Source organism: Hyaloscypha bicolor, assembly GCF_002865645.1.
Source record: "Hyaloscypha bicolor E unplaced genomic scaffold K444scaffold_189, whole genome shotgun sequence".
Taxonomy (NCBI): Eukaryota; Fungi; Ascomycota; class Leotiomycetes; order Helotiales; family Hyaloscyphaceae; genus Hyaloscypha; species Hyaloscypha bicolor.
In genome coordinates, this window is record NW_020194691.1 from 1,229,551 (window position 1) to 1,243,943 (window position 14,393).

General features: G+C 39.0%; 2 protein-coding genes across 2 annotated transcripts; one reads left to right on the forward strand and one right to left on the reverse strand.

Annotated features, from left to right (window-relative positions):
* The first annotated feature begins 4,303 nt into the window (after positions 1 to 4,303).
* Positions 4,304 to 10,391, forward strand: K444DRAFT_577076 (uncharacterized protein). Its single transcript, XM_024877562.1, has 6 exons — positions 4,304 to 5,278; positions 5,945 to 6,502; positions 6,785 to 7,163; positions 7,908 to 8,851; positions 8,930 to 10,132; positions 10,169 to 10,391. Exons 1-6 carry the CDS (start codon positions 4,355 to 4,357, stop codon positions 10,319 to 10,321), a joined length of 4,161 nt encoding a protein of 1,386 aa, XP_024726766.1. The 5' UTR covers positions 4,304 to 4,354; the 3' UTR covers positions 10,322 to 10,391.
* A 764-nt stretch (positions 10,392 to 11,155) lies between these two features.
* Positions 11,156 to 11,458, reverse strand: K444DRAFT_548605 (uncharacterized protein; the record flags this gene model as incomplete). Its single annotated transcript, XM_024876385.1, has 1 exon — positions 11,156 to 11,458. One exon carries the CDS (start codon positions 11,456 to 11,458, stop codon positions 11,156 to 11,158), a length of 303 nt encoding a protein of 100 aa, XP_024726767.1.
* Positions 11,459 to 14,393: the final 2,935 nt, after the last annotated feature.

Here is a 14,393-nt window from a genome sequence, read left to right on the forward strand (position 1 = left end):
TCTAAAATATACTTAAATAGTATTAGATTAATAATTATTTAGGCTTTTCTAATTAGATTATAATAGATACTAGAAAGTAGTTTACTTAATTTATAAATACTATAGGAACTAAGATTAAGATTATTTCTATAAAAGCTTATAATTCTATTAGAATTATAAAATACTATTATAGCCTAATCTAATATATTTATCTTATTATTATAACTAAAGTTAATAGAATTAATAAGAATACTATATTTTAAATAGCTTTTAAGGCTATTAATAACTTTATAAGTCTTAATAATATTATTTTAATTTTTTTTAGTTTATAGTACTTTATTTTAAATAACTAAATATAATATTTTATTACTTATTATATTATAATAATTAGTAATATTTAAGAAAGTAATAATAGAAATTCAGAAGCTTTAAGCTAGATATTAAATTATAAATACTTTAAATACCCAAAATAGTTCTAGTATTACTAATATTTATAAACTATTTCTAAATTCAAATATTCTTATTTAATATAAAATAAATACTAATTAATCTAATAACTAGAATAAACTATATAAGCTAGTAGCTATTAATAGAGAGAACTATATACTAGCTTTATTATATAGTAATATTATCTTTTATTTAATTTCTATAAAGCCCTTTTATATAAGAAATATTAAAGTTATTACTAATAGCCCTAAACCTAAACCTATTCTCGAATCTAATAATAAAGTTAAAGGTAATATAAATATAATTTCTTTTATAATTCCTATTATTTTACTAAAATATAATAAAGAATACTCTTATAAGATCCCGGATATTATAGTATTTCTATAGAATAATAAACTATATAAGAATTCTTATTAAGTTAAAATTACTAGTTTCCTAAAAAAGAATATATTTAAGGTTATTTTTAAATCTTAGATATTAAAGAAAATATATATCTTTAATTCCCGGTTTATTAATAAAATTAAGAATAAAAATATAAAGAAAGAGTTTAAGAAATCGAGACTAGTTATTTAGGCTTATAATAATAGTAAGAAATATATAATATTAATATAATTACTTATTATTTAATATATTAGCTAGAGAATTATTTTTAATATTATTATTATAATAATAAATATTATAAAGCTATATTTATATAATATCTTATAAGCTTATATCTAATTAATAATCTTACTCAATTATAATTTTTATATTAATCTATTTTATAAACTTACTAGAGAACTAAATCTAAATAATAATTTAGTTCTAAAAATTATAAAACTATTATATAATATACTAGAAGCTAGGAACTACTAATTTAAGACTTATTATTCCTATTATATTAATAAGCTTTTTATAAAATAATTAATTTATAATTCTTGCCTTTTCTATAATAAGTAATTCTTTAGAATTATTAGCCTTTAAACTAATAATACCCTATTTATTAGAAATAATAATTTTATAAAAACAAAATAATTAAAGTTTTAAGAGACTAAGTTCTTGGCTAAAAAGTATAAATACCTTACTATTAATTATAATTTCAAGTTTAATAAAGATATTATTTATATAAATATTACTAGAATTATTTTTATATAAAAATACTAGTATAAAAATCTCTAAATTATTTTTATAAAAAATACTACTATTATAAATAATAGAAATACTATTTATTAGGATCTTTTTATTAAGAACTAATATATTACCTAATATACTAGAAAAATATATATTATATTAGTTTATTAACTAGAAGCTTTATATAACTTATTAATTATTATATAAGCTATTAAATTCTTAGAAACTAATATAAAGATATTTAATAATAAATTAAGAATATTACTAGAGAACTAAGATTTATAAAGCTAATAAAAAAGTTCTTATATTTAATTATTTTTATAAATACTTTATTTATAAATAATAGAGATCTCTTTTCCTAAATTAGATATATTCTAATTCTAGTAAATAGAACTAGATATACTAATATTATTTACTAGTTCTTTACTAAATATAAGAAAGTTACTAGAAGTATTCTAGCTTTATAACTTTATAATATAGCTTATAGTTTTAATATAGATATTTTAGTTAAATCTATAATTAATAAAATACTAGAAATAGAACTACTACTAATTATTTATATAAATTTAAAGTTATTATATAAATACTTTATTAAATTAGATATTACTTGAGAGAAATATTTAGTAATTAATATAATATATCTTTACTAGATATATAAATAATAAGAGATTATAGAAATTAAGTAAATTAAGAAAGAATTAAATTCTACTAATTTTATAATAAAATTAAAACTATTAAATACCTTTAAATACCTTATTAATATAAATACTATATAATTAGATATAGAGAAATAAGTTAAATATAAATAGAATAGGAAATAAATATATAAAATAAGAAAATATATATAGAGATTTCCTTAATATCTAGTATTTAAATATCTAATATCTAAATATCTAGTATCTAGTATCTAAGTATCTAGTACTAGGCCGGATTAGGAAATTGAGTATCTGGGTATCTAGTATCTAGTATCTAAATATCTAGTACTAGACTAGATTAGAGAATATAAATATATAAAATAGGAAAATATTATAAAAAGGGAAATTATATATAAAAGGCCACAGCCTTTAATATATAACTAAAACCTTAAAAGTAATATAGATATATAAAGTATTTGGGAAATCTAATATTAGGCCGAATTAGGGAATTTATATATAATTAAAGAAAAGTACTATTTTCTGTTTTTTAAGTTTTTTAGAAAGTTTCTAGTATTAGTATAGCTATAATTATTAATAGTTATATAATATAGTTATATAATATAGAAATAACTAGAAGTAATAGGATATAAGTAATAATTATATAATCTCGTATTATATTAGTAATTTAACTAGTAGCTAGTTCTTATTAAACTTAATAGATTTAGGAATTATATATTAATACTATAATACTATAATTCCTATTTCTAAATAATAACTTTACTAACTTATATAAATAGTATTTTATAATTATATAATAGTATTATATATTTTTAGTAAACTAATATTATTAAAAGCTTTAAGAATACTAAAAGCTTTTCTTAAAAGCCTTCTAATTATATATATACTTCTAGAAATTAATTTTCCTAATATTCCTTAATTACTAATAAAGCCTTAATTAATTATACTTTTCCTTTCTACTAAATTAACTATTTCCTTACTTTTAAAATAATAATCTCCTAAGAAAACTATAAGACAGAAAACAAAAAGAATAAAGAAGCTAGTTAATAAGATAATTAAGCCTCTAGAAATTATTATTACTAGAAGAAAAAGAAATAAAAGAAGGCTATTTTATAATAAGATTCTTATAAAGGCTCTAGCTAATTAGAAAAAAAATATAAGATTTACTATATAATAGCAAATTCAATTAATATTTGAGCTTTTATAATAAAAAAATCGAATAGTACCTAAATTATAATTAAATATTTAAGTAATATAAGCAATTCTTTATTTCAAGAATTAGATACTTAAATTTAGGCTTATTACTTTATTAAATACAAGTTACTACTTCTTATCCCAAAGAAAATTTAATAAGAAATATTATTATAATAATATAAAAAACCTTCTAATATACTCTCTTATATTAAGCTATATATTACTAAAGAATTTAGAATATTATATAAGATATTTAATTAATTATATAGAAATTAGTAAGAGATAGAGATAGTAGAATAAAATTTAGTAGAAAAATACTAAAAATACTACTAAATTAATGATTTTAGTAATACCATATAATTTTAAAGTAATATATAGCCATTAGGGGATTGAGAATACTATAAAGTATTAGTATTTAATAGGAATTAAGATTTTAATTTTTGGGCGGTTGAGTAGTTTGGGCGGTTGGCCAGTGAAACCTTCTACCCCCTGAGGCACCAAAAACCGCTTCCTGAGGCACCCAAAGGCACCCAGTTTTCTGTGACAACATGTCAGCCTTCCAACAAAACCTAACCTTTCTGCGCCTTCTCGTGCCACAACACAGGAACATTCCTTCGATCACGCCCTCTCCCTCGCTGAAAGCTACTTTTGTTAATCATTATTTGGCTTATAAACTCCGGCCATTCTAATAGCAACTGTCTTAAAACGGGCCATCTACATTCGACAGTCGAGTTGAAAAACGCGGCCTAAATCGATAGACCATTCCCTAGGACGTACATGCGTCCAACGCAATACAAGAAGGCTTCCACTTCAGTAGGATCACAACGTCCTCGATCCTTCGTTGGAGTCGCGACTAGCTTCTCTAAGCAAAAGCTCACTTGCTAGAAGACTGTCTCATCAGGCTCCACCCAACCTCCCAAGCCGGTTTACCATAGGACTGTCTTAGAAGAAAGGGAGGTGCGATTTTGAATATGGCTCATCTCGAAATCTCGGATTCGAGGTGTCGGACAATAAGACTGGAATCATCTGTGGCTATGACGGACACAATGGTTAGTGGTACTGAGAGGGAGAATCTCGAGATGGCCATTCAAGCTGCTAGAATAGCGGTTAACAAAACGCCAAAACGACACACAGATCGAGCCCAACGCTTGACCGAACTTGGGATTCTTCTAGCCAATCAATATTCTACGACGGACGCTATGCCTGACCTCGAAGAGGTCATTCAAGTAAAAAGTCAATCTATTGACATAACTCCTAAGGCACTACGTCAAGCTATACATTTGAGCGACCTGGCCAGTCTACTGAAGCACCGATATATCCTCACGGGGAAAATATTCGATCTCGATGAAGCCATCGAATTAGAAAGAAGTGCTCTCGATATTACTCTGAATGGTTTCGATCAAGTTGTAATTTTGGAAGAGCTGGAAGATATGCTTCACTTGCGGTACAAGAGAGCATTACTACTAGTAGATATTGAGGGAGCTATGCAAGCTAGCAAAAGAGTGGATCCTAGTTTCAAAGATCCCGATCAAGTCACACATGTTGATGAAGTGATAGATCAGCAGAGTGATCTCAGGAACCAAGTGATGGTGGACCTTGAGGAACTCATTCAAGTGTCTAGGTTAGCAGTTAGTTTATTTCCAAATGACTCGGCGGTTCGGTCAGACTGGTTGAATGCTCTGGGCGCTCGATATTACGATCGCTACTGCGAAACAGATGCCATGGACGATCTTGAAGAAGCTATTCGATCTGCTAGACAAGCACTCGATTTAGTGCTCGATGGCACGACTCCTGTCTCTCTGCTAAGAAACCTGTCAATTTTTCTTGGCAAGCGTAACCTCAAGACAAAAGCGAGAGCCGATATCGAAGAGGCTGTTCAATTAGCAAGACAAGCTGTTGGGAGAGCTTCTGAGAAGTTGAATATGCATTTGGCAAGCTTTGCGGATCTGCTGTTCAGGCTATACCAAACGAAAGAGACGTTAACTGACCTTGATGAAGCTATTCACATTGCCAGACAAGCAGTCAATGAAATAAGACAGACTCCCGAGACAAATGTTGCGGCTCCCGGGGCAAAAATTGAGAATTTAGATTTTCTTGGACATCTACTTCTCGAGCGGTACAAAAAAGCCGGATCGATGGCCGACCTCGACGAATCTATCAAAATGGCTAGTCAACAAGCTCATATTATATTCTTCAGCAATCGCAGACAGACTTCTGGAGGCTTCCGTTCACTTATGAGCACGTACTGGGCTGAAAAAACAAACGCTGTAGCCGATTCTGCCCTACTGGCTCAAACGGCTACGCAAGGAGCCATTATTCCTATTGGAAAAGGCATAAATCAAGTTGGGAGTTTGAGTAAGCTTGGAAACAGGCTGTACATCCGCTATAGAAAGGCAAGGAAACTGGATGACCTCCTGGAAGTTGTCCAAATTAAGAGGCTTTTAGTTGATATGATGCCTAATAATTCGGACTTGGCCGACTTGAGCGCCCACCTTGGTGAAGTTTATGACCAGACACAAAGCCCGACCGCGATCAACGAAGCCATCGGAATCTTAACTCAGTTAGTCGATACAACTAGCAACGACTCAGACCGAGCCACAAATCTTGTTACCCGAGCTGTTCAACTTTCCCGTCGGCACCAGATATCGGGGAACATGGCCGAGCTTGACGAGGCCATTGAGGCTAGGACGCAAGCAATTAAAATGATTCCAGATGGCGACCAGCGAAAGGTTGAATATTTACCGGATCTTGGGGCACTGTACTATCGTAAATACGGCATCACGCGAACAAGGAGCTTTCTGGATGAATCAATTGCCATCAGCAAGAAGGCAGCCAACGCGATGTCGGAAGATGATCCAGATCGAGCAAAAGCTCTAAGTAATATTTCATACGGCCTGTTACAAAAGTACAAGAGCACAAACGTTTTGACGGACCTGGAGGAGGCCATCAATCTTGGGCGGGAAGCTACGGATGCAACGCCCAATGGGTGCCTAAATTGGGAAATTATTTTGGAGAGGCTTGGAATCGGATTGTACCAACGCTATCTGAGAGTAGGTACAATGACAGATCTTGAGGAAGCCATTCGACTTGGGAGACAAGCCATGACATTGGTGCAGAAGGTGCTGCCGCTAGATCACAGCCTCTACTATTGGATCAGCCTTGCGTCGATGCTATGTGAGCGACATATAAGGACAGGGTCAAAAGCCGACTTCCAGGAGGCTATCAAACTTGTGCGTGAAGCCAGAACTCGAGCTGCAATGTTCCGGCTCTATCACTTAAACCACACCAGAATTTGTTGCTACTTGGGACTTGGTGACGGATGGGTATTCGGGTTTCCTGATGAGGACAATGCTCCCGGAATCATTGAAGATATTCGGATGACTTTGGAAGTGACGGCGGAGAATCACCCGAACAAAGCACGGTATTTGAGCAACCTCGCATTTGAACTGAATAGTACAGGATCATTGGTTGACCTCGACGAAGCTGTCCAGCTTGGACGACAAGCTATCGATATAACGCGAAAAGGTCATTCAGACCTACCATGGCATCTATGTTGTCTGGCAATGGGGCTCCTCCAACGATTCTGGAAGATAGAGCGCCCGGGCGATCTTGAGGAGGCCGTCAGTCTTGGCCAACGAGCTGTAGACACAGCGACAATTGACCATGAAGGACGGCCATTCTATCTAGTGGTGCTTGCAAAAGCACTTCACAGCCGGTATTGGGCAACCGGAAGACTGCCTGATCTCTACGAATGCATCAATCTTGGCCTTCAAGCTTTCAGTCTCTCGCTGGGGAAGTCTCTAGAAGACTACTGCAACCGGTCCTGGTGTGCTTGCAATCTTACGGCGTGGTTTGGTGATAAATATTTGAGGGAAGGAGCTATGGCCGATCTCGAGCGAGCTATAAAATATCAGCATGATTCTGAGTTAGCTCTGGATGTATTAAAGAACAACATCGCGCTGCTGTCCGCGCGGCACCAGGACGTAAGTGCCAGTTATTATAGCATGCACTTGGGAACGAGAAATGGAGTCACCCCCAGGAAAACAGACAACGAAGCCATCCACATTGTACCTCAGGACTTTCCGGATTGTCCTACTCGACTGCACTACCTTGGAGCTGAGCATTTCGAACGCTTTGAAAAGGGGGCTATCCAAAAATGGCGAGAAGTAAAGGATCTTTCAACTGCCGCATGGTTGTGTGAAAGGTCAGTTGACGCTACGCCAAATGGACACTTAATGAAACCGATTCGACTTTATTGCCTTGGAGAGTGCTATGAAGCTCTCTATCTTGAGAAAAGAAATGCAGACACTGCAGAGCGTCACCCCAACGCAAGAGCACGGAATAAATATGATCTCGACAACGGAATAAACTCATTCCAAGAGGTTGTTGATGCGGCACCACGATGTGGTTTAATATGGGTCTCTGCACTCCGCCGCCTTTGTTATTTGTATGATGAGAGGTTCTGCTTTACGGGAGACCTGGGAGATCTTAAGATGGTACTTCAGCTATATCAAGATTTAGTAGATGGCACACCGAAGAACCATCCAGACCGTGCGGCTCGACTTGAAAGGCTGGGATCACTCAAAAGGGACAGATTTGTAGCTTTCGGAAATATGGCCGATATTGAAACAGCAATCCAGCTATTCCAAGAAGCTGCCGACATCACAGATCGGAATTCTCCAATCCAGGCTGACTATCTTAAGAGCCTGGGAGCCGCCCATCACGCCAAGTATGACATCACAAAAAACCTAGTCAATCTTGAAGTTGCTTTGCAGGTGTATCAAGATGCAGTCGATATATGTCTGGATGATCGCCTCTTGGCCGCGACCCTGGGTTGCCTGGGGCAGGCATACCTTGAGAAGTATGAAATAATGGAAGCAAAAACAGATTTCGAAGGAGCAATTCAAAGCTTCCAGATTGCCCTGGATTCTGAATCGCAAGACTCACCAGGCAGGGCAATGCGACTCGCGGACCTGGCACTCTGCTACATGAAGGGGTACATAAAAGTTGGCACAACGACATATATAAACATGGCAGCTCGGCTCTTTCAGGATGCTGCTAATGCGACGCCGGCGGACCACCCAGATCATATCTCAATGTTCTCTGTCCTCGCATACTGCTATGAAGTGAAATACAACACAACAAAGTCCAACTCGGATCTTGAGGCGGCAATTGCATCCTATAGTGAAGCCTTCTGGGACTCCCCTGGGGCCACTATCGGACAAAGTTTAGATGTTGCTAAAAAGCTCGTGTCAACATTGATACTCGGCAAGAATTGGCACGAGGCTTGGTGTATTGTCTGCGAAGCCATACCAATGATTCGAGGGATGACACCGCGGTTTCTTGAGAATTCGGAGAGACAAGCCTTACTTTCACAACATTCCGGCTTCGCATCGGATGCTGCAGCTGTAACGTTAAGCGTTGGACGTGAGCCTATTGAAGCGATCCAGCATCTTGAAGAAGGCCGTGTGATTGCTGCCGTTGGCATGAATGAACTTCGTATCTCTGTATCACGGCTCTCGGACTTTCGCCCTGAAGTTGGGAAGAAATTTCTGAGCCTCCGTGATCAATTAGAGACTCCCTTGGGAGGCCGCATGACATCAACCGAGCTCTATGAGGAAGGCGAATCCGCTCTACACAAATTGACTCGTCACCTAGATGCAAGCAGAAAACTTGACTCACTGATTTCGGATTTTCGAGCAAAAACCAGAAGTCTGATATTCCCTGTAGCACCAGATGAAATCGACTACAGTCGTGCTACAAAAGGTGGTCCTATCGTTGTTATCAATGTTAGCTACCGCTGTGATGCATTTCTTTTCGTTGGAGAGGAGCTACGCGTCTTGCCGTTACCTACCATCTCGAGAGAAGGGATTGAGAAGAGGGCTAGAGAAGGCAATTTTGGGCGTCGCAGCGTTCTAGAATGGCTTTGGGAAAATATTACTGGTCCGATTCTAGACGCACTTGGATTTACTGAACCTCCGCTCCATGATCGCTGGCCACATGTGTGGTGGATTCCTACTGGACCCCTAAGCAGGTTTCCACTCCATGCAGCAGGTCGGCATACTGAAACGTCTAATGAAACTGTGATTGACAGAGTTATGTCTTCATATAGTCCTTCTATCAGATCTGTGTTGCAAGGTTACGGGCTTCGCCACCAGGAATCGACTTCCGCCAGCAAACAGGTCTTAATTGTTGCGATGGAGGATACACCAGGTAGCAAATCTCTCCCTTTCGCCACCGAAGAGGCAGCGGTAATACGGGAAGTTTTTTGCAAGTCGACGTCATTTGAGCTTATAGAGCCAGATCGACGCAAAGAAGACGTCCTATTACACCTGCGAGACTGCTATATCTTTCACTTTGCTGGCCATGGTTATACAGATGTCAAAGATCCTTCCCAAAGCCATTTACGTCTCGAGAACTGGAAAGACAATCCACTTAGAGTGGCCGACTTGCTAGAGATCAACCTTTGCGAACGCCCCCCCTTTCTTGCTTATCTGTCAGCTTGTGGAACCGGTCGAATTGAAGGGAAAGAATACCTTGACGAAAGTATTCATCTGATTACAGCATGTCAATTAGCGGGCTTTCGACATGTTATTGGTACTTTATGGGAGGTTAGGGACGAGATCTGCGTGGACATAACGAAAATTACATATGAAGGCATAAGAGATGGAGACATGACAGATGAATCAGTTTGTCGTGGACTTCATAATGCTACCCGGCAGCTTCGAGATCGTTGGCTTAGTACGCCAGTAGATACTGGACGCGCAAGTAGATTAATTAGGAAGGAAAATAAGTTCTTGGGGGAGCATGATTCGGGTGGCCGGAGCGTAAATTATAGCGATCCAAAAGATGATAGATTGTTGAGAGATATTATTTCATGCGACGAGGAGGAGGCGGAATTATTGCATTGGGTTCCTTATGTTCATTTCGGGGTATAGCTTTTATTATTTAGAGGGGTTAATTCGGAATCTATTCGATAGCGAGGTATTAAAACCCTTTATTATTCTCTGTCCCGTTGTTAATAATCGTTTAAAAACTAGTGGGATATTGCTTGAATTGCACGTTTATGCTAAAACTGGTCAGAGGCATTTTAAGCTGCCTCTACAACTGTCTCTCTGGTTCTATTACTTATGCCCCGCTCTCTTAAAACCTCTGACAAGCAACGCCTAGTCGAGGGTTTATGCTGCATCGTATTTTGGGTGGAAGTGGGCAATTCAATGATAGATGATCAGATTACGCGATGGCACAGCCGCGAGGACTGAGAATGGCTTAGAAGAACAAGACTAACATCAGCGAGACGAGATGTTCTAAAACCACAGTACTCGGCATGAGCAAAAAGCGAAGCCCATTCGTCACTGATTCAAAATCCGCGTGACAGATGTGTGTGAAGTTTGGCAAGCTATGTGTTCTTGTGAGGGAAGACGGTCCTGTGGCGATGCCTCTGCCGGAAGAAGAGCGATCGGCTAGCGTAACTCCAGTATCTGGATATTCTCGCTAATTGATAATATTGATCAGCTTAAGCGATACTATGGATCAGCTACTGGCTCGTGTAAGGGGAGAGGATTTATGGAAGGATCCATCTCGATCTGAGTCTGATCATGAATCTGGTTGGCCTTCCTCGAGCTGTGGAAGCAAGTACGCGAGAAGAAGCGGAATGGCTGCATGGATGTTCATTCATAGTGCGAGAGATACCTCCTAGAGTCTCACACTGGCAGTTGTCTGGGTGCTGGCGAGTGCCTTCTTCAATATGTCGATCCGCGTGTTGACGGCCCCTATTGTATGGAACATTCTTCAACCTCGTGTTCTTCGTCTCCAGCAAAGGCTTCGCCGTCCATGAAGCCGTGCAGATAGCATTCTCCGATGTATTCATACCCCCGTTCTTTCCGCCTCAAAACAATTGGAAACGAACAGGCTACGATCGCAATAACATCCCTTTTCTTGGCTGTCGCTGGAACCAAGGCCAGGTGACCCTTGGCCGTGTTTGCCAAGCCTCTATCAACCTGTGAAATTGCTGCTAGTCGTATGTCTTTTACAATCTTTGCGCGGTCTTTGCTCCATCTCTTCAAGTATTTCATCTCGAATTCATATTTCATCTCGAATTTATATCTCTCCTCAGCCGCCTCTTGTCGGTAGGGTCCGACACATGGCATCCATGTAGGAAAAAAGCTTTTAAGCCAATGACCACGGACTCGGAACGTCGCGTTCGCCTTGCGGAACTTGTCGAAAACGCCCAAGTAGCCTTCGAATTTCACATCCTCCCAAAATCGCGTCCAGTTCAATACTCTGAAATCGGGTTCCCCTTCTTCTGGAAACCCGGTGTGTCCCCACATTTCGGTCCAAGGGATTGCAAAGAGTGATGGGTACGGCCCGGAGCGACGTGGATGGCCCATTCGCAGAGTGTCGATGAGCGAGTTGATTAGTCTATGGTCTTCAACTACTCGAAATTCGTCTTCAACATCGTCGATATTCTCCCTTGCTATAGATCTTTCATTTAAATCCGAAGACCGGAGATGAAAATCGTTTACCGATTCAAGCGTGTCGAGCATAACCCCCTCACAAACAAGGTGCTTGCTATTATGAATTAGACGGTGATTGAAGTGCTGATTTAGGTTTGCATTTCTCCGTCTCAAGTGCTGCATATGGTTTCTAACAAACTGGCTTGACAGGTTGACACACCGCGAAGGCAAGTCCATATCTGACCCTGCGGATGACCAAGACAGGAGGTTCTCTAGGCCACATTCCTGCTGTAGCTTTTCTGAGAAGTCTTGGAAAACATCGCTGAGGGATGAGTCGTAGTCTGGCTGAAACCGCGCAGAGAGAGAGCGAGGGGCAGTAGCCCGTGAATACCATATATCTTGTCTCTCACTTTTCGAAGCCAACCGATTCCAGGGTGACTGGTGCATTTGCTTCGAATCAGTTGATGGTTGCCACGCTCTTCCCAACAATGTGCCCAGAGCAGAAGTACAGTAATTGATAACGAATCTTAATTTTTTGCTTCAAATGAAAGTCAAATACGAGACCACATTGGTGACATAGTATTCAAGCTCGTGATTGGCCGCTTATAACACACCTGTATGCCTTCAACTCCCCTAAACTCAACCAGCTTCTTACCCTCTAAAATTACAACAGATCCATATGATAGTACTTATACAATGCGTAACACTAACAACAATACAACTTCGAAACTACTTCCTAATAATCCTTATATTAGCATCTCTATTTACATCAACATTACGAATCGCCTTATCTAATACTAATACTAAATTTAAGCTTTTCCTGAACTTCTCTCGCGTGAGATTAAATAGCGATCGTTATCCTTAAGAAAGTTGATGCAGGTTTAAATCACAGTGAATGTTGGGGTGTTGAGTCTTGGCAATTCGTCCTCGGATGGGTTAAAAGTGCAGTGTATCAGGAGCCTGGTGCTGTACTGTGCTCGGCTCGGCTCGGTTACAGCAAGAGAATTGGACTAGATTAAGCGAGTTGAAAAGGGGAAACTTCGAGAAGAGACTTCCACCACTGAGAGATCGGCATAAAATTCCATTTCCATTATCATATTCCATTTTCGGGCTGCTTTTTCGCGCCAAGTATTTCCTGCCTCGGAATTACGAAGCCGAATTGCTTCCCTGAATGCCACCATTTGAATTGCCTTTCGTTAGTTGTTCCCACGTATATTTAGCTGACATGCTTACATTAGTATGGTAGATCTCGCGATACGGACCTTGTGAGACATTTCCCTTGCAGCCTTGCAGTCTCAGCCACACTAAGCTCCCACGACACCCAATAAAGCTCAGATCGCTAATTTTCAGCCTGAAATATCCACTGTGCCAAGATCGACGTGCTGTCCAATATAATGTTGGCTTTTGACGGCGCAATTGAAGGGTGGTTTAAGTACTCTCGCTCGTTTCATTGTTGTTCTTTCAAAATCTAGTTCGTTTTCGCTCCACCGACTGCAGCTGCCAAAATGGCTTCTTCTATTCAACTCTTTTCCGCGGTTGTATCTCGCCATTACGGCATCGGCATCTAGTTAACCGACTACTGGAAGTTCTCACAAACGTGGTCTTATATTTACTCCTAACGTCACGCACCCGAATTATGACAAGACCTGGACGCCGTCAGATAGTCTCAGCTGGTATTACAACTATGCATCGAACCATCACCTCAGTTTGCCAGCATTCCCCAGTCCAGGTTTAAATTTGCCCCTATGATCTGGCCTCCCAAAAACGCTTCAGACAGTGAGTTCTTCTCCAAAGTGACGGCGCTCATCAAGGGCAGGAGAAATACCACCCACGCCTTGAGCTTTAATGAGACAGATGGAAATTGGGAGCACGGGGGAGTCTCATGACTTCTAGTGATGCAGCACAGGCGTGGCCGCGGTAACTTGTACCCTTGCAGAAAATGGGCGTCAAAGTCGGAGCTCCTGCGATGGCGTCAGGAGTGGCCTGGTTGAAGGACTTCACTGAAGCATGTCCAAACGGCGAACATTAACGAGACTCTTAAATCGTGAGTTCTCCTCTCAATTTAGTGCCAAGATCCGCCGTTGACTTGAATCAGATATCCCGGCAAGAAGCTCTGGATCATCGAATTCGCGTACTGCGACGCATCACTTGCGGATAGTCAAGCCTACTTTAAATACACATAAAGCTGCTTGATGGTCGCCCTGAAGTTGAAAAATACTCACACTTTGGCGCGTTCCGAAGTAACGAGACCACGGTGGGCCCGAGTGCGGCGTTCCTTGATGCGAGCGGGAAGTTGACTGATACTGGGCGCTGGTACCTGGGAGGAGGGGCTGCACGGGAGTTCCTCAACGACCGGGACTACCCCAACGGCAGGGACTATTCCAACCACCGGGAATACCTCCCCCCCCCCCCCCAAAAAAAACTGAAGGCGTCGCATGTGCATCACCAAAGTAGACTGAATGTTGCAGTTGGTACATCGTTTCATTGGTGGGGGCTGGGTTGCTACCACAGGGCTGGTGTCTGAGGGGCTAATCCTTGCGCGTAATAATCAATT

What these genes read in the sequence shown, in the direction of transcription:
- K444DRAFT_577076 (XM_024877562.1), top strand. Translation starts at nt 4,355, where the DNA reads ATGGCTCATCTCGAAATCTCGGATTCGAGGTGTCGGACAATAAGACTG. An exon ending in CCATGACATTGGTGCAGAAG is followed by an intron (nt 6,503 to 6,784) that starts GTGCTGCCGCTA and finishes GTGACGGCGGAG; the next exon opens with AATCACCCGAACAAAGCACG. An exon ending in ATCGTTGGCTTAGTACGCCA is followed by an intron (nt 10,133 to 10,168) that starts GTAGATACTGGA and finishes TTAATTAGGAAG; the next exon opens with GAAAATAAGTTCTTGGGGGA.